Source organism: Coptis chinensis, unplaced genomic scaffold, assembly GCF_015680905.1.
Source record: "Coptis chinensis isolate HL-2020 unplaced genomic scaffold, ASM1568090v1 utg3391_pilon_pilon, whole genome shotgun sequence".
In the NCBI taxonomy this organism is placed as follows: Eukaryota; Viridiplantae; Streptophyta; class Magnoliopsida; order Ranunculales; family Ranunculaceae; genus Coptis; species Coptis chinensis.
Window position 1 is genome coordinate 43,990 of NW_028238146.1, and position 23,663 is coordinate 67,652.

The window sequence follows — 23,663 nt, forward strand, 5'->3', positions numbered from 1 at the left end:
CATCACATATCCTGGATCAAGTAAAGACTCTGGGTTTCCAGCAAGCCACTGCTGCATCAATTTCATTAGGAATTGGTTAGGCTTGTCATTCAGGAACTTGTTCGGAAATACCGTAATGAAAGGAACATAGGAGTTTGTTGCTAGGTATTTGACCAAATATGATCGTCCAGTTCCTATAGAACCAATCACTAAAATACCCCTAGAGGGGGATATCGAAAGGCCCAATGAATTGGAATTTCCCTATTGGACCAGGTCATTTCGGGGCAAGCGGATCATTTGTTTCTTAATTTCCTGGATGTGAGATAGGTATATCTCATCTTAACAATGCGTGAATCGGTGGGTGAAAGTTGAAGAATGGGGTTTAACCTTTTTCTGTCGGACAAATCCCTGGGGTCCTCTACTTCATTCATCATTATAATTATAACATTACTTCATTTCATATCATATAGATTGGAATCACGAAACGCAATTTGTGAGGGTCGTTCTAGCTATATAAGAAATTGTTGATTAATAATAAGATACATCACATATCCTGGATCAAGTAAAGGCTCTGGGTTTCCAGCAAGCCACTGCTGCATCAATTTCATTAGGAAACTTTACACCTCGGAAGGCACCGTTCTTATTTCTTATAGAGAAGAGAGAAACGCGCTTTCACATCTTCTTAACCCGAAATGGCTGAGGAGAGGAAAGGTTCCCTTTTGAGGGTACTCCCGGGAACAGAAATTCCTTGTCGGGTAAGTTCCGACCCGCACGAAAGGCGTATCCCATTTAAGCTGGGCCAGCCTATTTATGGGATTCCATACCCTGGGACTTTATGTTCATAACGACGTGATGCTCGCTTTTGGTACTTTGATTCCAGTTAGTAAGAGGGATCTTGAACTAAGAAATAGACCCTAGAAGCTAAAAAAGGGTATCCTAAGCTCCTTTTAATTGGCGACTATCAAAAAAATCAGAAAATGAGCTGGGTTCAAAACGTCGTGAGACAGTTCGGTCCATATCTGGTGTGGGCGTCCGAGTGGGGATAGCATTTCTCTTCTGCATGTCCATGGAGTTTTGAAAAATCCAAACATCAACATTTATATGTTTCGATGCAACAACAAGATGTTATTTGTAACATGCCGGAAGGTCAAGGAAGTTGGTGACCTGATGATAGGGGAGCCGGCGACCAAAGCCCCGGTGAACGGCGGTCGTAACTCTGCATGTCCATGGAGTTTTGAAAAATCCAAACATCTCAGAGATAGATATAGAGGCAGGAATTTATCGAACGAACCATTAACGAGCAATCCCAATGTGGGTGGATTTGGTCAGGGAGATGCAGAAATAGTACTTCGATCCAATCAAATGTAATCAGATTTAGGTGCAACGAAAAAAAAATTAATCGTTAGCTTGGAAGGCTAGGGGTTATAGTCGACTTAAATTCATCATTTCAAATTGGAACGTTCTAATTCAAAACCAATTACAATAGAAGCCCTTTCATTTCGTCTGGGCCGGATGAATAAGCAGATAAAATCAAGCATATAGAAGATCTTTCTCGAAACAAACGAAAGATGAAACATAAATCATGGATCAACTAAGCCCTCTCGGGGGCCTTTCTTCGTTCATGGTTCGATATTCTGGTGTCCTAGGAGTAGAGGGACCACACCAAGCCATCCCGAACTTGGTAATTAATTTACTACTTTACTAGATCGAAAATTTATGAATTTAAAAAATTTAGAGATCCAATGTCACATTCAGTAAAGATTTATGATACATGTATAGGGTGTACTCAATGTGTACGAGCCTGCCCCACTGATGTATTAGAAATGATACCTTGGGACGGGTGTAAAGCTAAACAAATTGCTTCTGCTCCAAGAACAGAAGACTGTGTAGGTTTAAAATTCTTGATTATAACATGTTCTGGATTATTTTCTTATAAAATAATACTTTCATTTCTAGTCTCGTATATATATAGTAGTCTTCAATATTACAACTCTCCGTTGTACTGCGCTCTCCAAGTGTGCTAGTTCCCCCCTTCTTTCTTGCCATGGCAAGTCATGTTCCATAATCATAATAAAATAAAACTTTTTTTTTGCTTAATTGTTTCCAATTCACCAGCTCTTATATATTTCGAAAGGACCTGTATCCTTTTTTTAGGCTCACTAGGATTCTTATTGGTTGGAACTTCTAGTTACCTTAGACAGTTCGGTCCATATCCGGTGTGGGCGTTAGAGTGGCTTTTTTGGTCCGACCCGTTAAAAAGATACTCTAGAGTTTTCAATTCATGTGCCGAAGGCGTCCTTGGGGTGATCTCGTAGTTCCTATAGTATACTGCGCAGTGGGGCGTGAGCGGAGCATAGTATTTGGTTAATTATAAATTATTTTATAAAGACTTTGAAAAAAATTCAAAATTTTTAGATAAAAGATTAAGCAAAATTTTTAGATAAAAAATACTCTTTCAAGGTACTGGTCACTTACCCCATACCTGAAGGTCACTAGGTCATGCATCTAACTTACACTTTTTGTTTTTGTGGTGGCAGGAAAAAAAAGCTACCCGAGAGCAAACGAGCTATGGATTCGGAGGAACATTTGGCGGTGTAAATTTCAGAAGTGGTTGAAATGATTGTTATTTTATTCCTAAAACAGTACTTACGTCATTTCCTCGATTCTCTTGTAGGACATATTTCTGAAAATCCACATCGACGGAGGCAGGGACATGCCGCAGTCGGTACCTACAAGATTGAGCTTCCCATTACCCCCTTAAATCAGTTACATTTGGAAAATTTGGTGCCAACAAGATTGAGTTATTTCTTATAAATTGTATGCTGAAGAACGCTATGGCATTGGAGAGGATGACTACTCATTCATCAAAAATATTCGCTAGTGGCGGTTTATTTCTTCCACACAGACTGACCTACAAGAGTGCAAGTTGCGATAATTGCAAGTCTTGAAGTGTCTGACGCTGCAAAGGACTAGACTTGAATTGGTTAGTCTACTATAACCAACAAAACATTTTGATGGACCTAACCTATTCAACAGAAATGGACTTTCGCTACTACCACACAAAAAGCATAGTCTAGCTAGTGGTGGTTTATTTCTTCCACACAAACTGAGCTACAAGTCTTACGATCAGCAACAAAGTTCTTTGATGTACCTGACCCACACACTGATATTCCAGCACTATATATAAAGCATGAACTTCACGTCTATCACAACCCCATCATCACAAGTTCATGGCTTCGTATCACATGAAACTGCTGGTCTCTTTTCTTGTCTTATTAGTTTTACTGTTGTTTTCTTCTTTCAATGTTAACTCTTCTTCTACTAGTCCCAGTGAAGAAGCCCATGCACTTCTCAATTGGAAAGATAGCCTTCATGGTCAGGCCACTTCTGCACTATCTTCATGGGTACTCCCTCCTAGTCATGTCAATTCTTCTCATCACTGCCGCGACTGGTTCGGCATTTCTTGCAAGGCGGGAAAGGTTGTGGACATTAACCTATCAAACACAAGTTTGGCAGGTACGCTTCAAAGCTTCCCCTTCTCAAACCTTCCAAATCTTAATGGTTTGAACCTCAGTTTCAATTCACTGTATGGAGCTATTCCAGTCCAAATTACTGAACTTTCCAAACTCAATTACATCGACTTTTACGCCAATAATTTCTCTGGAGAAATACCATCGGAAATGGGCCAATTAACAAGTCTCCAAGTGCTTGGATTCGGGCAAAACCATCTTTCTGGTTCCATTCCTTCTAGTTTGTGTGATTTGAGAAATCTAAACCGTCTATCCCTCTTTTCAAATCAATTTTCAGGATCAATTCCGCTAGAAATAGGAAACTTGAGGTCTCTTGTGTCACTAGCTCTTTATCAAAACAATCTCACTGGTCCAATTCCACGTTCTTTAGGTAATTTGACCAATCTAAAATATTTGTACTTTTATCAAAATCAACTTGCTGGATCCATTCCTTCAGAAATTGGAAACTTGAAATCTCTTGCGAAACTAAGTCTTTATACAAATCATCTCAGCGGTTCAATCCCTTCTTCATTCGGTAGTTTACAAAACTTAACCCTATTGTACCTCTATAAGAATGAACTTTCTGGTTCCATTCCTTCAGAAATTGGAAACTTGAAATCTCTTACGGAACTAAGTCTTAATACAAATCATCTCAGCGGTTCAATCCCTTCTTCATTCGGTAGTTTACAAAACTTAACCCTATTGTATCTCTCTGAGAATGAACTTTCTGGTTCCATTCCTTCAGAAATTGGAAACTTGAAATCTCTTGTGAAACTAGAACTTAATACAAATCATCTCAGCGGTTCAATCCCTTCTTCATTTGGTAGTTTACAAAACTTAACCGAATTGTACCTCTTTGAGAATGAACTTTCTGGTTCCATTCCTTCAGAAATTGGAAACTTGAAATCTCTTGCGAAACTAACTCTTCATACAAATCATCTCAGCGGTTCAATCCCTTCTTCATTCGGTAGTTTACAAAACTTAACCCTATTGTATCTCTATGAGAATGAACTTTCTGGTTCCATTCCTTCAGAAATTGGAAACTTGAAATCTCTTACGGAACTAAGTCTTAATACAAATCATCTCAAATGGTTCAATCCCTTCTTCATTCGGTAGTTTACAAAACTTAACCCTATTGTACCTCTATGAGAATGAACTTTCCGGTTCCATTCCTTCAGAAATTGGAAACTTGAAATCTCTTGTGAAACTAGAACTTAGTACAAATCATCTCAGCGGTTCAATCCCTTCTTCATTCGGTAGTTTACAAAACTTAACCATATTGTCCCTCTATGAAAATAAATTTTCTGGTTCTATTCCTTCAGAAATTGGAAACTTGAAATCTCTTACGAAACTAAGTCTTTTTACAAATCATCTCAGCGGTTCAATCCCTTCTTCATTCGGTAGTTTACAAAACTTAACCATATTGTACCTCTCTGAGAATGAACTTTTTGGTTCCATTCCTTCAGAAATTGGAAACTTGAAATCTCTTACGGAGCTAAGTCTTTATACAAATCATCTCAGCGGTTCAATCCCTTCTTCATTCGGTAGTTTACAAAACTTAACCCTATTGGACCTATTTGCGAATGAACTTTCTGGTTCCATTCCTTCAGAAATTGGAAACTTGAAATCTCTTACGAAACTAAGTCTTTATACAAATCATCTCAGCGGTTCAATCCCTTCTTCATTCGGTAGTTTACAAAACTTAACCCTACTGTACCTCTATAAGAATGAACTTTCTGGTTCCATTCCTTCAGAAATTGGAAACTTGAAATCTCTTACGTAACTAAGTCTTTATACAAATCATCTCAGCGGTTCAATCCCTTCTTCATTCGGTAGTTTACAAAACTTAACCATATTGTACCTCTCTGAGAATGAACTTTTTGGTTCCATTCCTTCAGAAATTGGAAACTTGAAATCTCTTGTGAAACTAACACTTAATACAAATCATCTCAGCGGTTCAATCCCTTCTTCATTCGGTAGTTTACAAAACTTAACCGAATTGTATCTCCATAAGAATGAACTTTCTGGTTCCATTCCTTCAGAAATTGGAAACTTGAAATCTCTTACGAAACTAAGTCTTTTTACAAATCATCTCAACGGTTTAATCCCTTCTTCATTCGGTAGTTTACAAAACTTAACCATATTGTACCTCTCTGATAATGAACTTTTTGGTTCCATACCTTCAGAAATTGGAAACTTGAAATCTCTTGTGAAACTAACACTTAATAGAAATCATCTCAGCGGTTCAATCCCTTCTTCATTCGGTAGTTTACAAAACTTAACCGTATTGTATCTCTATAATAATGAACTTTCTGGTTATTTGCCACAACAACTATGTGAAGGTGGACAACTTCAAAATTTCAGTGCATATTCCAATAATCTAATTGGTCCCATCCCCAACTTGAAAAATTGTCCGAGACCTGTTTTCGACTTCGACTAGATGGAAACCAACTCATGGGAGACATATCAAATTCATTTGGCATACATCCAAGTCTTGATTTCATTGATTTGAGTAACAACAACTTGTACGACAATCTTTCAAGTAATTGGAGTGAATGCAAAAATCTAACGAGTTTTAAAATCACTAACAACAAACTCATTGGTACCATACCTCGTGAGTTTGGAAGCTTGACTCATCTAGGAATGTTTGATCTCTCATCAAACCAATTCACAGGAGAGATTCCAAAAGAAATGGGGAACTTGGCTTCGTTAGTGAATCTTAACTTGAGTGATAACCATCTTTATGGCAATTTGCCTACCGAGATTGGAAGCTTAAGTCATCTAGAGACACTAGATTTGTCCACCAACAATTTGAGTGGGCCAATACCAAAACAAATTGGTGATTGCTCCAGATTGTATCATCTGAACTTGCATAAAAATAAATTTAATGGAAGCATACCATTTGAATTAGGCAATCTGGTTCACATTCAAGAGTTGCTCGACCTGAGCCAGAATACGTTTTCTGGTTCTATTCCACTTTCCTTTGCTCAAATGCGTAACTTGGAGAACTTGAATTTGTCACACAATATGTTCTCTGGTTCAATTCCATGTTCATTGGCAGAAATGCTAAGCTTGACTTCTGTTGATATATCTTACAATGCATTAGAAGGTCCGGTTCCTGATTGCAAAGCTTTCCGCGATGCTTCAGCCAAAGCATTTGTTAACAACAAAGGCTTTTGCGGTCACGCAAAAGCTTTGTCACCTTGTAGATCTTCTGAAATAAGCAAAGGTGCAAAAGGAAGAGTTAAACTTATCAAGATCATCATTCTTTGTCTTGTGGGATCGTTCTCTCTTTTTATTGTAATTGTTGGAACTTGTTCCATGTTTTATAAGAAAAAAAGTGTTGAAGAGGAAGTGACAAGAGCAGCATGTAACAATTTATTTAGTATTTGGAATTACAATGGGAGAATAGTGGTATATGAAGACGTTATTGAAGCAAACAGAGGGGTTTAACGAGAAGTCTTTGCATTGGGGTGGGAGGATATGGAAGCGTCTACAAAGCGGTTTTGTCAACTGGACAAGTAGTGGCTGTAAAGAAAATTCACCCGGCACAAGATGATGAAGTGGTCAATTTAAGATCATTTCAAACTGAGGTACATGCATTAACAGAATTGAAACATCGAAGCATTGTGAAACTTTACGGATTTTGTTCACATGTTCGACACTCTTTTTTGGTATATGAGTATCTGGAAAGGGGGAACTTAGCCCAACTTTTGAGCAATGTAGATGAAGCAATTGGTTTGGATTGGAAGAAGAGGATAGACATCATCAAAAGTGTAGCTAATGCCTTGTCTTACATGCATGGTTGCACACCACCATTGATTCATCGAGACATTTCGAGCAAAAATATTTTGTTGAATTCAGAATATGATGCTAGTGTTGCTGATTTTGGTATTGCTCGAGATTTAATTCCCAATTCTTCCAATTGGACGGCACTAGCCGGAACGTATGGTTATTTGGCCCCAAGTAAATCTTTCTTTCTCTCTTGTTCACTATTTACATTCGCTTCGTAAGTGAATTTATGGTTTTCTAACATGCGATTTAGTTTCTTTTAAAATATCTGACCACGTTTAAATAATTTTTTTTCATGTAGAGTTGGCTTTCACAATGAGGTTGACTGCAAAATGTGATGTGTATAACTTTGGAGTGTTAGCACTTGAAGTGGTAATGGGAAATCATCCTAGTGAATTTTTATCATCTCTTGCTACATCATTTTCTACAAGTGGATCAAATGCTTTGTTGATGGATATATTGGACAAACGTCTTCAACCTCCTACTATGGAGCTCCTCAAGGAAGTATTGGTAAGCGCAAAACTGGCGTTTTTATGCGTAAATGTTAGTCCTGAATCTCGACCCACAATGGATTGTGTTTCTCGTAAACTAGAAAGTTTGAAGCTATCTCTTGTAGAGTCGTTCCACATGATAACTGTTGGACAATTGCTTTGTTAAGAAATCTGAAACTATTTGAAGTATTTGCTACAATTATATTTCTTGTTACTGCTCAAAGTGAGGATTGTCTTTGGTTCAATAGTCATGTTTGTTTAGTTTTTGAATTGTCTACTATTACACTAATATTATCTTTCTGTGATGAAATAATAAAATCCCACGTGTTCTCCGTTCAAGGGATTTTTTTTGAAACCATGATATTCGTATTGCTGCATTCTTTGTATTTTTAGGCAACAAGGGTTTTTTGTGCACTAGTCCCAGTGTTCTAGATTTCAATCTTCAAATGCAAAACTTGCCACAACATGGTGAAATCGGCCCGTACGAAAATAGATGATTATAGTAAAAGATATTGGAGTCTCTTGCTTGCTCATGTTTAAAGAACATTTTAGTAATTATATGGTGGTTTCCTATGGGAATTATTTATTATCATGTGAATCAAAGCACCATGTGTAAATGTGTAAAATTCGTTTATCTTTTACCTTACCAAAATGGTTTGATTGATAGTATTGACTGTACTTCTTATGTGCAGCTGTCTACATATCTATTTCTTTCATCGAATGACCTAGAATCAAGTCAAATGTAGTTATATAGAGATTTAACTTGTAGAAGTTTCCATGGTAGTAGAGAATGTAGAAGATGTCTCTTCCTCTGGTTCATTAGTGTAAATACTTTCAAGGCCTCTTCACACTGCCCACTTTGTGCGAATCCAGATATCAAACCATTCCATGATATCTGATCTTTCGTGTGAATTATCCCAAATGCTAAATAAGCTTCATCCACCCTGCCACATCTAGCATAAAGGTTGATGAGTGCATTCCCTATTGAAAGATCCAATGAATAACCAAAAACACATGCTTGAGCATGCATTTGCCGCCCTTGGTTGAGGGCTTGTATGTCGGCACATGCACTCAGTGCGCTAGATAAACCTATATTGTCTGATTGAATTCCTCGGATCAGCATCTCTACAAAAAGTTCAAGAGCTTCTAAAGACATCTCATGCTGCACATACCCAGAAATCATGGCGGTCCATGAAACTACATCTTCCTCTGTGAGTTTCCCAAGAATTTCTCGAGCAAGTTCCAGTCTTCCATGTTTTGCATACATATCTATAAGCACACTACAAACATAGACATTTTGATCAAATCCAGTCTTTACGACTAGGGTATGGATCTGCTCTCCAAGATCCAGAGCTCCCAAAAACGTGCAAGTTCTCAGTATACTTGGGTATGTGTATTCGTTAGGTTCGACCCCTGCTATTTGCATTTGAGAAAACACGTCAAAGGAATCTATCAGATTACCCAATTGCCCATAAGCCACAAGCATCACATTCCACAGAACCACATTTTCTTTGTTTGTAGTATTGAACAATTCACGGGCAGTTGCAACATCCGAACATTTAACATACAGGTCCAACAAAGAACCTTCAATGATGGCATCAGAAGAAATTCCTGTTTTAATTGCATAACAGTGGAGCTGCCTTCCCTTGTGCAACGCCTCGATAGACGCACATGCGCTCAAGAGGCTCGCAACAGTTACGCAATCAGATTTGAATCCAGAAAGTTGCATATCTTCAAACAGTTCAAGAGCTTTGTTGCTAAATCCACGCTGAGCAAGTGCAGAGATTAGTGAATTATATGTGACTTTATCACGACTGGTCATTTCACTGAAAAGGTGTTGCGCAGATATCAAATTACCTTTGTGAGAATAAAGGCTAACGAGAGCATTGCACACAAAGGTTTCAGAAGAAAACCCCCACTTAAGGGCTTGTCCATGCAGCTGCTCGCCATGCTTGTACATTCCAATTTTCGTAGAAGCACTTATTGCACTGGAAAACACATAAGGGGTAGGGATAGTACCTGACTTTCGCATTCTACAAAAGAGATTGAGAGCTTCTTTTTCCCGACCATTTTGAGAAAGAGCAGAGATCATAGCTACCCAAGAAATGCTGTTGCGTGAAGACATCTTTTCAAAGATTGATCTCACCAAACTTATGCATCCACTTTTGGAATACAAATCAATCAAAGGGTTACATACTATCGGATCAGTGTCTAAATGATATTGTATAATCTTAGAATGAATTTGATCAACATAGTGAAGACTCAATTTCCCGCCACTACATGCCCGAAGGACAGTAGCAAAAGTAGCATTATTAGGACATGTACCACCTTGTGCTAAAACTCTAGAAAACAAACTCAAGACCCGAGTATACAATTTCTTTGCTAGAAACACAGATAATATAGCATTCCAAGAATAAACACTTGTCTCAGAAAGGTTATCAAAAATGTTGACAGCATAATTCATATCCCCATGCCTCAAATAAACATCAATAAGCTGAGCAGATAAATAAGTAGAATCTCCATGTAGCCCAGACCTCAAAACCTTGGCTTGAAGAGTCTTAGCATCTCTAACTGACCCATGTTCAAAACAAGCTTTCAATAGCCAAATATAAGTGTTACTATCAGCTCGAACATCAGAAACGTCGTCCACCATCACATTTCTACCATCATCAGATAACTCATTATAATCACAAGAAAAAACTGCACAACTAGTACAGTTTCGAGCTAATAACTGCGAAGAGAGAAACAATAAAACAAAGACATGAATAAATAAACAAACACGAAACAAGAAAAGCAGAAATGGGAATTGAGTACGTACCTTTTTGAGAGATTGATGACAAGTTGAAATTTTAATTTTTTGCGGGAAATGAAAGTATAGTGAGTTTGAGAAAGAGGCAGCGAGAAGAAGGGAAAATGAAGACATGATGATATTTTGAGGTTCATGTTCGTGCCATTTAAGAGGGAGATCGAATGTTGAATTTAAGGCCCAACACAGATTGATGTTTATATTTTGGATCACCTCATTTTTAGACCCAACCCAACTTATTACTAGTATACTGCGTTGCAGTGGGGCGTGAACGGAGTATAGTATTTCGTTAATTATAAATTATTTTTATAAAGACTTTGAAAAAAATTCAAAATTTTTAGATAAAAAATTAGGCAAACCACATTTAGTTAAAAGATTGATGTTTATATTTTGGATCAAGGCCTAAAATTTCGATATCGGTTAATATATCGATGTACCCAAAAACCGAAATATATCGTATATCTCAGTTTTTTTGGTGACCAGTCCAAAATTTCTAAAATATCCTCGGATATCTCGCCGATATATCTCAGATATTTCGGAAATTTCAATATTAAGTTATTAACAATTAGTCAAAAAGTCAACTGATATATATCGATTATCTCGGAAATATCGATTATATCGGCGATATAAACTTTCATATCGGAAATTCCGATATATCTCGGAAAAAAAGGGGTTCAATATTCAGTGGATATATATCGGAAATATCGATATCGGTGTACCAATTTACCGAGATATATCGGCGAGATATCGGATATCTCGGCGATATTTTGAGCCATGTTTTGGATCACCTCATTTTTAGACCCAATCCGGGCGTGAGCGGAGCATAGTATTTCGTTAATTATAAATTATTTTATAAAGACTTTGAAAAAAATTCAAAATTTTTAGATAAAAGATTAAGCAAAATTTTTAGATAAAAAATACGTACTTCAAATCAGGGGGTAGAGGTTTTAAATCCGGAGTTGGAGGATTGGGGATCAAGGATTCGCGAGGGATCATCTCTTTAATGGAAAAGAGCGAATCTGGTGTCACTTACCCCATACCTGAAGGTCACTAGGTCATGCATCTAACTTACACTTTTTGTTTTAGCAAACGAGCTATGGATTCGGAGGAACATTTGGCGGTGTAAATTTCAGAAGTGGTTGAAATGATTGTTATTTTATTCCTAAAACAGTACTTACGTCATTTCCTCTATTCTCTTGTAGGACATATTTCTGAAAATCCACATCGACGGAGGCAGGGACATGCCGCAGTCGGTACCTACAAGATTGAGCTTCCCATTACGCCCTTAAATCAGTTACATTTGGAAAATTTGGTGCCAACAAGATTGAGTTATTTCTTATAAATTGTATGCTGAAGAACGCTATGGCATTGGAGAGGATGACTACTCATTCATCAAAAATATTCGCAGAAGCCCGAGAAAAGCAAGTGCTGCTTCAGAATTATCTATCTTCAAAATGTTTCTCAACGTTTCCATTGTTTCCTAAGCCCTGAAGAGTTTGTTTTAAAAATTTGTAAATGGTGGAATATCAAAACTGTTAGTATCTCTGCTCCCGGACTTGAGACTTGAGAGATGCGTTATTGATGAATAAAACTGCCATGCTGGTTGTGAAGTCATGGTTTACGCAGAGAGTTTGACATCCTTAGACTTGTGAAGCAAAATGGGTAATGACTAATGAGTACAATTATCTCTACATAAATCATGTCCCCCCTACAGTCTGTGTCCGCTTTTGTCGTTCCACGCACTGAAATTGGACACTGCGTGAGTAATGTTCTTATAGCGATCAGTAGTGTAAGGGATGAAGGGATCTGACATCTCCTTCATTTCTTATCGTTTCTATTCACTCGTTGGTCTTTCTTAGATTTCTTAGGTTCCTCTGCTGCTGTTGTCATCTGTAAATGTACGTATTTTCTCATATACTTTTATAAAAACTTATGGATATGGTTTAGCTGATTCTGTAGCTCTATAACTCATATTTCTTGAAGTGTTTTGGATATCATCTTGCGATAATTGCAAGTCTTGAAGTGTTTTGACGGACGCTGCGAAGGACCACACTTGGTTAGTCACCTGCCCCAATCAAAATAAATGGTCTAGCTAGTGGCGGTTTATTTCTTCCACACAGACTGACCTACAAGAGTGCAAGTCTTACGATCAGCAATAAAGTACTTTGATGTACCTGACCCACAGACTGAATAATGTACAATCAGTGATCTTCCAGCACTATATATAGAGCATAAACTTCACGTCTATCACGTAGCCAAGCCAGTGAAACTCACAACCCCATCATCACAAGTTCATGGCTTCGTATCACATGAAACTGCGAAGGACCACACTTGGTTAGTCACCTGCCCCAATCAAAATAAATGGTCTAGCTAGTGGCAGTTTATTTCTTCCACACAGACTGACCTACAAGAGTGCAAGTTGCGATAATTGCAAGTCTTGAAGTGTCTGACGCTGCAAAGGACTAGACTTGAATTGGTTAGTTTTCAACGACTTTCGCTACTACCACACAAAAAGCATAGTCTAGCTAGTGGTGGTTTATTTCCTCCACACAAACTGAGCTACAAGTCTTACGATCAGCGACAAAGTTCTTTGATGTACCTGACCCACACACTGATATTCCAGCACTATATATAAAGCATGAACTTCACGTCTATCACAACCCCATCATCACAAGTTCATGGCTTCGCATCACATGAAACTGCTGGTCTCTTTTCTTGTCTTATTAGTTTTACTGTTGTTTTCTTCTTTCAATGTTAACTCTTCTTCTACTAGTCCCAGGGAAGAAGCCCATGCACTTCTCAATTGGAAAGATAGCCTTCATGGTGAGGCCACTTCTGCACTATCTTCATGGGTACTCCCTCCTAGTCATGTCAATTCTTCTCATCACTGCCGCGACTGGTTCGGCATTTCTTGCAAGGCGGGAAAGGTTGTGGACATTAACCTATCAAACACAAGTTTGGCAGGTACGCTTCAAAGCTTCCCCTTCTCAAACCTTCCAAATCTTAATGGTTTGAACCTCAGTTTCAATTCACTGTATGGAGCTATTCCAGTCCAAATTACTGAACTTTCCAAACTCAATTACATCGACTTTTACGCCAATAATTTCTCTGGAGAAATACCATCGGAAATGGGCCAATTAACAAGTCTCCAAGTGCTTGAATTCGGGCAAAACCATCTTTCTGGCTCCATTCCTTCTAGTTTGTGTGATTTGAGAAACCTAAACTATCTATCCCTCTCTTCAAATCAATTTTCAGGTTCAATTCCGCTAGAAATAGGAAACATAAGTTCTCTTGTGCAGCTATATCTTGACCAAAACAATCTCACTGGTCCAATTCCACGTTCTTTAGGTAATTTGACCAATCTAAAATATTTGAACTTTTATCAAAATCAACTTTCTGGTTCCATTCCTTCAGAAATTGAAAACTTGAAATCTCTTGTGAAACTAGCACTTAGTACAAATCATCTCAGCGGTTCAATCCCTTCTTCATTCGGTAGTTTACAAAACTTAACCCTATTGGCCCTATTTGCGAATGAACTTTCTGGTTCCATTCCTTCAGAAATTGGAAACTTGAAATCTCTTGTGAAACTAGAGCTTAATATAAATCATCTCAGCGGTTCAATCCCTTCTTCATTCGGTAGTTTACAAAACTTAACCATATTGTCCCTCTATGACAATAAACTTTCTGGTTCTATTCCTTCAGAAATTGGAAACTTGAAATCTCTTACGGAACTAAGTCTTCATACAAATCATCTCAGCGGTTCAATCCCTTCTTCATTCGGTAGTTTACAAAACTTAACCCTATTGTACCTCTATGAGAATGAACTTTCTGGTTCCATTCCTTCAGAAATTGGAAACTTGAAATCTCTTGTGAAACTAGACCTTAGTGCAAATCATCTCAGCGGTTCAATCCCTTCTTCATTCGGTAGTTTACAAAACTTAACCCTATTAAACCTATTTGCGAATGAACTTTCTGGTTCCATTCCTTCAGAAATTGGAAACTTGAAATCTCTTGTGAAACTAGAGCTTAATATAAATCATCTCAGCGGTTCAATCCCTTCTTCATTCGGTAGTTTACAAAACTTAACCATATTGTCCCTCTATGACAATAAACTTTCTGGTTCTATTCCTTGAGAAATTGGAAACTTGAAATCTCTTACGAAACTAAGTCTTCATACAAATCATCTCAGCGGTTCAATCCCTTCTTCATTCGGTAGTTTACAAAACTTAACCCTATTGTACCTCTATGAGAATGAACTTTCTGGTTCCATTCCTTCAGAAATTGGAAACTTGAAATCTCTTGTGAAACTAGACCTTAGTGCAAATCATCTCAGCGGTTCAATCCCTTCTTCATTCGGTAGTTTACAAAACTTAACCCTATTAAACCTCTATGAGAATGAACTTTCTGGTTCCATTCCTTCAGAAATTGGAAACTTGAAATCTCTTGTGGAACTAAGTCTTCATACAAATCATCTCAGCGGTTCAATCCCTTCTTCATTCGGTAGTTTACAAAACTTAACCGAATTGCATCTCTATAAGAATGAACTTTCTGGTTATTTGCCACAACAACTATGTGAAGGTGGACAACTTCAAAATTTCACTGCAAATTCCAATAATCTAATTGGTCCCATCCCCAACTTGAAAAATTGTCTGAGACTGTTTCGACTTCGACTAGATGGAAACCAACTCATGGGAGACATATCAAATTCATTTGGCATACATCCAAGTCTTGATTTCATTGATTTGAGTAACAACAACTTGTACGGCAATCTTTCAAGTAATTGGAGTGAATGCAAAAATCTAACGAGTTTTAAAATCACTAACAACAAACTCACTGGTACCATACCTCGTGAGTTTGGAAGCTTGACTCATCTAGGAATGTTTGATCTCTCATCAAACCAATTCACAGGAGAGATTCCAAAAGAAATGGGGAACTTGGCTTTGTTAGTGAATCTTAACTTGAGTGATAACCATCTTTATGGCAATTTGCCTATCGAGATTGGAAGCTTAAGTCATCTAGAGACACTAGATTTGTCCACCAACAATTTGAGTGGGCCAATACCAAAACAAATTGGTGATTGCTCCAGATTGTATCATCTGAACTTGCATAAAAATAAATTTAATGGAAGCATACCATTTGAATTAGGCAATCTGGTTCACATTCAAGAGTTGCTCGACCTGAGCCAGAATACGTTTTTTGGTTCTATTCCACCTTCCTTTGCTCAAATGCGTAACTTGGAGAACTTGAATTTGTCACACAATATGTTCTCTGGTTCAATTCCAAATTCATTGGCAGAAATGCTAAGCTTGACTTCTGTTGATATATCTTACAATGCATTAGAAGGTCCGGTTCCTGATTGCAAAGCTTTCCACGAGGCTTCAGCCAAAGCATTTGTTAACAACAAAGGCTTGTGCGGTCACGCAAAAGCTTTGTCACCTTGTAGATCTTCTGAAATAAGCAAAGGTGCAAAAGGAAGAGTTAAACTTATCAAGATCATCATTCTTTGTCTTGTGGGATCGTTCTCTCTTTTTATTGTAATTGTTGGAACTTGTTCCATGTTTTATAAGAAAAAAAGTGTTGAAGAGGAAGTGACAAGAGCAGCATGTAACAATTTATTTAGTATTTGGAATTACAATGGGAGAATAGTATATGAAGACGTTATTGAAGCAACAGAGGGGTTTAACGAGAAGTACTGCATTGGGGTGGGAGGATATGGAAGCGTCTACAAAGCGGTTTTGTCAACTGGACAAGTAGTGGCTGTAAAGAAAATTCACCCGGCACAGGATGATGAAGTGGTCAATTTAAGATCATTTCAAAATGAGGTACATGCATTAACAGAACTGAGACATCGAAGCATTGTGAAACTTTACGGATTTTGTTCACACGTTCGACACTCTTTTTTGGTATATGAGTATCTGGAAAGGGGGAACTTAGCCCAACTTTTGAGCAATGCAGAGGAAGCAATTGGTTTGGATTGGAAGAAGAGGATAGACATCATCAAAAGTGTAGCTAATGCCTTGTCTTACATGCATGGTTGCACACCACCATTGATTCATCGAGACATTTCGAGCAAAAATATTTTGTTGAATTCAGAATATGATGCTTGTGTTGCTGATTTTGGTATTGCTCGAGATTTAATTCCCAATTCTTCCAATTGGACGGCACCAAATGAACGCATTATGGTTATTTGGCCCCAGGTAAATCTTTCTTTCTCTCTTGTTCACTATTTACATTCGATTCGTAGGTGAATTTATGGTTTTCTAACATGCGATTTAGTTTCTTTTAAAATATCTGACCACGTTTAAATATTTTTTTTTCATGTAGAGTTGGCTTTCACAATGAGGTTGACTACAAAATGTGATGTGTATAGCTTTGGAGTGTTAGCACTTGAAGTGGTAATGGGAAATCATCCTGGTGAATTTTTATCATCTCTTGCTACATCATTTTCTACGAGTGGATCAAATGCTTTGTTGATGGATATATTGGACAAACGTCTTCAACCTCCCACTACGGAGCTCGTCAAGGAAGTATTGGTGTTTAAAACCATTTTTTATGCATAAATGTTAGTCCTCAATCTCGACCCACAATGGACTGTGTTTCTCGTAAACTAGAAAGTTTGAAGCTATCTCTTGTGGAGTCGTTCCACATGATAACTGTTGGACAATTGCTTTGTGAAGAAGTCTGAAACTATTTGAAGTAGTTGCTACATTATATTTCTTGTTACTGCTCAAAGTGGGGATTGTCTTTGGTTCAATAGTCATGTTTGTTTAGTTTTTGAATTGTCTACTATTACACTAATATTATCTTTCTGTGATGAAATAATAAAATCCCACGTGTTCTCCATTCAAGAGAAGATTTTTGGAACCATGATATTCGTATTGCTGCATTCTTTGCATTTTTAGGCAGCAAGGGTTTGTTGTGCGCTAGTCCCAGTGTTCTAGATTTCAATCTTCAAATGCAAAACTTGCCACAACATGGTGAAATCGGCCTGTACGAAAATAGATTATTATAGTAAAAGATATTGGAGTCTCTTGCTTGCTCATGTTTAATGAACATTTTAGTAATTATATGGTGGTTTCTTATGGAAATTATTTATTATCATGTGAATCAAAGCACCATGTGTAAATGTGTAAAATTCGTTTATCCTTTACCTTACCAAAATGGTTTGATTTATAGTATTGACTGTACTTCTTATGTGCAGCTATCTACATATCTATTTCTTTCATCGAACGATCTAGAATCAAGTCAAATGTAGTTATATAGAGATTTAACTTGTAGAAGTTTCCATGGTGGTAGAGAATGTAGAAGATGTCTCTTCCTCTGGTTTATTAGTGTAAATACTTTCAAGGCCTCTTCACACTGCACAATTGCACTAACTCGAGAAGTGTGCCAACTTTTTCGATTAAAGTAGTGTCTTTTCGCCATATCGAGGAGGGATGTATTTTCATAGCAAGGAGGTCGCTGCATATATCTTCTTATAAAGCTCGGGTCTGTTCCAACAATCTCTTCATCTTCGTCCCCTCTTCTACGTCATAAAGTTGATGCTAACATGCTCTGTTCACTTACATTTAAAAGGACAAACTTCCTTGATGATCGTACCAATGGGTTCCCCATTAACAAATGACATACTTCTTGGGCAGAAATATCTCTTTCAGATACACTTTTCATAAGCAATCGCTTCAAAAGCAGATTTTGCATTTTGACATGGACGACGAAGATCTTCAACAATTTCTTGTAAAGTTTATGTGAAACTCTTTGATGCAAGCTCAGATTTTGAAGCATACTTAGCAATGTAATTTACTACAGACTATACCGAAAGGACGGGCGACCAATCAATGTTTGCACGCCATGTCTGTAGAATTTTTTGTATTATGGGAGCAGACTAACTCATCATTTCGACGCCCTATAAACTGGAACATATTATTGTTAGGCGGTTCTTTAACAATCTTCGACTTATCAAGTACATCAAATGGATATCTAAAACGGCATCCCATCTGTTTCATTGTTTTATGTAAATGTAAGCAATGACTTCCACATATGCTGTGTCGTATGACCCAATTAACCAATAAAACACAGTCGTTTTCGTCTGTATCAAGATTCAACTCAAATGTCAAAGTACGTGCACAAAGATGCTCTTGTATATTTCTATCCATACTAGGATCTGGATTTACAGTGGAAACAAACCTATCAAAATATTCAATGACATTAGACCCAACCCAACTTCTTATTATTAATGGATCCATTTTCGGTAGTCTATTACAAATATGCGAAAAATGCTACACATTAGTGTTTTTTCAAGTCTTTAAAGTTTAAACTCTTCGCTCGGATAGTATGATTTTTTGAATTATAGTTATAATCTAAAAAATAATATAAAAACATTAGAAGAAATTTAATATAATTTCAGTGACGTGAAAGAGGTTTTTTAAATTATTTTATATAATATAAAGCTAATTCTAATTTCAATAAAATGAAAGAGTTTTTTTTATAAATTATTTCAAAAAAAGAGAGCTAATTAGAATAATTAAGAGAAGTAGTTATAAAATATTAAAATAGAGATATTAAAAAGAAAAAACGACTAAAAAGGGTATCAAACTTTACACCTTTTGACAATATGAGGACCAAACTTGTTTTTCTCCTCCAACTGTTTGATTTTTGCAACGTAGAAACTTCCGTCAAATTTCTCTAACACCGTTTCTAATTTTTATTTTTATTTATTTTTTATTATTTTCAACATTGCAAATTAAAAAAATTATATTAATTTTTTTCTGCATTACATATTAATTTATATTAATTTTTTTTTCAATATTACAAATTAATTTTTATTTATATTATTAATTTATAAATGAAAATTAATACAAATTATAAACGGTATTAGAGAAATTTGAGGGAAGTTTCTATATTGCAAAAATCAAATAGTTTGGTGAGGAAAATAAATTTGGTTCCAAAACTGTCAAAAAAAATATAAAGTTTGATACTTTTTTAGTCGTTTTAAAAATACACGGTTTAATTGAGAAATGTGTTTCCTACAAGGCTACAAACCCGGCTATCATATATAGAAATATAGTGTAGAGATCTGCTTTTCTTTTGCTTTACACAATCACCACTGAGTGTAAAGCACGAGGAATTGGATATTTTTTCTGTCCTTTTTGCGTGTGATATTTGCCAATTGTGAGCTCACGATAGATACATGTTACCGAGGTTGTTCCAACTTCCAACGTTGTTTTTAATCTCGAAAAGGCAAGTGTTATAATCTAATCATCGACTTCAACAACTGTTAGCACATGTTGAGACTTGAGACTTGAGACCACATAGCATGACATCATACTTATGGAATGCCATTCTGGTTTGCTCTATTTATTGCACTATGCTCCACTAGACAGAAGACGGATAACGCACTGTTTGATCTACTCGACTGCTCTCGCCATTTTTCATTTTAATATATACATGCAGTATTTCACACAACCCTTGTGTATTATCTTGGGCACCTTTGATCAATGTACTAGTAAATGCCTCCAAATCCAAACCATAAGAAACTGATTTGTAAGAAAAGGCTCAACGCTTCACATTCGACAATCCATATTTCGGGAAAATGGAGTTGAAAAGCTAATAGCTACATGCTAGACCCGGTTGCGTGCATTTGTGGGAGACTAATATGGACAACAGCTTCCAAAGGAAGAAGAGACGTGCACAGGCATTTGTATATCTATGTTTATCGAACCCGGAGGAAAAATTATCAAATCATTCCACCGACACAAAAATATAAATTTAAAGATACTGAAGATGTAACTTCCGAACCATTATATAATTCAATTACAAACAGGAGGAATCAGCACACACGTTATTTAATGTTACATCCTTGTTGAGTTATTGAACAAAAGAAGGTCGATAAAAGCAGGAAACATTAAATTATGTCATGCATCCACCCCAATCTGGAAGGGCAAATTATACTAAACTAAACTAGCTTTAACATTTAAATGGCACTAATACAGACGGACTGGGTACTACTGAATGAAAGACAGAAGACTCGCAATGACACTTCAATCCCATGGAAAGAAAACAACTAGGCCAACAGCTCATATCGTGCACTTAAGTTGGCTTCCAAAGAATGGTGGTCTCAGCAATCATGGCAGTGACAACGTAAGGGTCCATGTTAGAAGCAGGTCTCCTGTCTTCAAAATAACCCTTGCCCTCTTTCTCTGTGTCTCTGCCAACTCGAACGGAAGCTCCACGGTTCGCAACTCCCTGTACACGATGTGAAGGAAAATATTCAGACGACTACCCTCGAGATTATACATTCAATTCAGAAAGTTGAAAATGAAATATACCCATAAGAAAGTGTTGATATCAGCTGTTTCATGTTTTCCAGTGAGACGCCGTTCATTGCCTTCCCCATAAGCAGCAATGTGTTCCTTGTGGCGTAGACCAAGTTTCTCAATTGCTTTCTTGATGACTTCATACCCTCCATCGTTTCTCATGGACTTGGTGCTGCAGCAAAAACAGAACACTTCATCAGATGACAGGTTTACAGAAGAAATACCAAATCCTTTGCACATCAGTAGCTAAAAGTTAACTTATACCATGGAAACACATCACACAAGCTGTATGATAAGGATGAGCAATAATTTTAAAATTTACAACTACCTAGATCTCCATAATAGTTATACCTGTAGTTTGCGTGTGCACCAGCTCCATTCCAGTCTCCCTGTATACAAGAAAAATCACTAAATGCTAATACATATGAAACATACACAGCAAGAAGAAAAAAGTGCGGGGAACAACTAAGATATTTACATAGGTCAATGTGCATGAGAGAAAGTAAGTTAAGAACCAACGGTTACCTCAATAGGCTTTGGGTCAAAGGTAAGAACAACACCAGCAATTTCTGTAATCCTCTGTCCAAATAGAATTGATAACATATAGTTAAGAAATAAGAACAAATCTAAGCAAACACCTTTACATTGTTTTCATGTACTACTAAAATGTTTTGATTCATCCCAATAGTGAAAACCTAAGATCCAAATGGCTGTTTTGGAAATACCTCCAGAATGTAGCGAGCAACCCATAATTCATCGCCAGCAGAAATACCAACAGCAGGACCAACTTGGAATTCCCACTGAAAAAAAAAATCACATATATACAAGGTACGGAGAAAGTAGCCAAGGAAATAGAGGACAAAATATCAATAATAATACCTGTCCTGGCATCACTTCTCCATTGATTCCACTGATGTTGATACCTGCATAAAGGCAGGCTTTGTAATGCGAATCAACGATATCACGCCCAAAGGCTTTGTCAGCACCAGCACCACAATAATACGGCCCCTGTTATTATGCAGTAAAACAAGAAGGCTTAGTTAAAAACTTAAAACTAGAAAATGACAACGACTCAAAACTGTGGGAGCTGAAAAACAGATTGTTGCATTAGAAACCACTTTGATAAACTCAGCAATGTCAGCCTAGTCATATATCAAATGAATAGCCTTATCATACAAGTACAACTGTACAAGACACTAAATGGCCAGTGGAAAGAAAAATATAGCAATTACCTGTGGACCAGGATAACCTCCAACAGGCCACCCAAGAGGCCACTTGACATCCTTTTTCAATAGAGTATACTCCTGCTCTATGCCATACCTGTTTTAATTCAAAATCAAGTAGTAAATAAATAGTATAAAACTCATGTTAGATGAAAAAACCAGAGCAGACTGCAGTTAAAAATAAGTTCAGATACCATGGTACTTCAGCAACAACATCAGGATGGCTGAAGACCTTTTCAGCAGCAAATCTCTTGTTTGTTGGAATCGGCACTCCTGCAGGAGTGTAAGCATCACACATGACCTACAAAAGAAGAAGAAGAAGAATAGAGTTAGTCAATTGGAAAACCCAACAAAATCTAACAACATATTAGGCAAGGAAAAATAAGCCAGTGCTTACAAGGATGTTGTTGCCTCTCCTAAATGGATCCTTGAAAATTGCCTGAGGGCTGTTTGGGTGCAACGAAAAAATTAGAACAAAGCATGCATAGTAGGCAAGATCGGAAACCAGAAACTATTCAACTATGGACAGACAAATTAAGAGAAAGATCGGAATCTTACTATAAAATAACTTCACTGTCGTCCCCTGGAGCTTGACCAGTGCTAGAACCATCAAAGTTCCACTTGGGAAGCTTATGGGGATTGGTGACCGGCCCCGGGAGAGTCTAAACACCAAACCAATCAGACACTATGCCAAATATCATTTCACACCACAAAAAGCAGAGTGTACATATAAAAGTAGCATGGGTAAAAAAAAAAAAGATGTCTTTTTTTTTGTTTCTTAAATAAATCTGTACAAGTGAGGGTGCAAGAGGAAAGTTACCCTTGCTTTACTTCGAATGTCCATGCCAGATCCACCGATCCTGTTCACAAGTAAATAGCATTCAATCAGAAAAACAAGCATACACTGAAGAATATCAAAGCAATCATAGAAGCCACAACAAAAGGAGATGAAACATCAAAGTAAGCTAAACACACCATATGTACTCAGCAATGATCTTTTCAGTGACTTCAGAGAGGTTCAAGTTGATGAGATCAGTGAGTAAAGACATGTTTTCTGAATCAAAAAACTCTCTTCTTTCAATCAAAATGATGATAATAATAATAAGTTGCAGAGACGCCAAGGAAACTAATGGCCCTTTTATAGCGGGATTCCCAAGTGACTTAAACTATGGAAGCTAATCAATACGAGTATTATAGTTTATCCAAGTCACATGCTATTTTTCTTTTTTTTATCAAAAAGTACCTGACAATTCCGAGATAGAGATCTTCTCCACCCGGGTGGAAAAGTTAAGTTTTTACACCTTACACAAATATTTTAACACCTGTCTACTCATTTAACCCAACCCCAAATTAATGCAAATAATAATAGAGTTGGATAAAACAAAATTAGAAAAATCAAATCAAATCACTAGAAATAAGGAAATATTCTGATCTCATGTTCTTTCATTGCCAAATAAGGGTATTTTGAACCAAGGCCCAAAATATCGATATCGATAAATATATCGGTGTATTCAAAAACCGATATATATCAAATATATCGGATATATTTA

General features: G+C 37.0%; 4 protein-coding genes across 4 annotated transcripts; 2 read left to right on the forward strand and 2 right to left on the reverse strand.

The window, feature by feature from the left end:
• Nucleotides 1–2,312: 2,312 nt before the first annotated feature.
• On the forward strand, nt 2,313–5,944 carry LOC147473211 (uncharacterized). The gene is given in 3 exon segments (XM_086587712.1): nt 2,313–2,439; nt 2,517–4,573; nt 4,575–5,944. Coding segments are annotated over 2 exon segments (2,718 nt in total). The 5' UTR covers nt 2,313–2,439; nt 2,517–3,209; the 3' UTR covers nt 5,929–5,944.
• Nucleotides 5,910–18,506, forward strand: LOC147473212 (uncharacterized). The gene is given in 7 exon segments (XM_086587726.1): nt 5,910–6,929; nt 6,932–7,454; nt 7,582–7,934; nt 13,226–16,753; nt 16,756–16,774; nt 16,902–17,110; nt 17,480–18,506. Coding segments are annotated over 7 exon segments (5,658 nt in total). The 5' UTR covers nt 5,910–5,942; the 3' UTR covers nt 17,519–18,506.
• On the reverse strand, nt 7,935–10,923 carry LOC147473213 (pentatricopeptide repeat-containing protein At4g13650-like). The gene is made up of 2 exons (XM_086587713.1): nt 10,590–10,923; nt 7,935–10,502 (listed from the first exon to the last, which is right to left on the reverse strand). The coding sequence occupies exons 1-2, from the start codon at nt 10,692–10,694 to the stop codon at nt 8,508–8,510; spliced, it is 2,100 nt and encodes a 699-aa protein (XP_086443839.1). The 5' UTR covers nt 10,695–10,923; the 3' UTR covers nt 7,935–8,507.
• A 1,854-nt stretch (nt 18,507–20,360) lies between the features above and the next one.
• Nucleotides 20,361–23,270, reverse strand: LOC147473214 (glutamine synthetase cytosolic isozyme 2-like). Its single transcript, XM_086587721.1, has 12 exons — nt 23,089–23,270; nt 22,934–22,973; nt 22,672–22,775; nt 22,511–22,559; nt 22,308–22,414; nt 22,123–22,210; nt 21,770–21,898; nt 21,616–21,690; nt 21,416–21,469; nt 21,242–21,279; nt 20,903–21,062; nt 20,361–20,819 (listed from the first exon to the last, which is right to left on the reverse strand). Exons 1-12 carry the CDS (start codon nt 23,160–23,162, stop codon nt 20,664–20,666), a joined length of 1,074 nt encoding a protein of 357 aa, XP_086443847.1. The 5' UTR covers nt 23,163–23,270; the 3' UTR covers nt 20,361–20,663.
• Between the last annotated feature and the right edge of the window lie 393 nt (nt 23,271–23,663).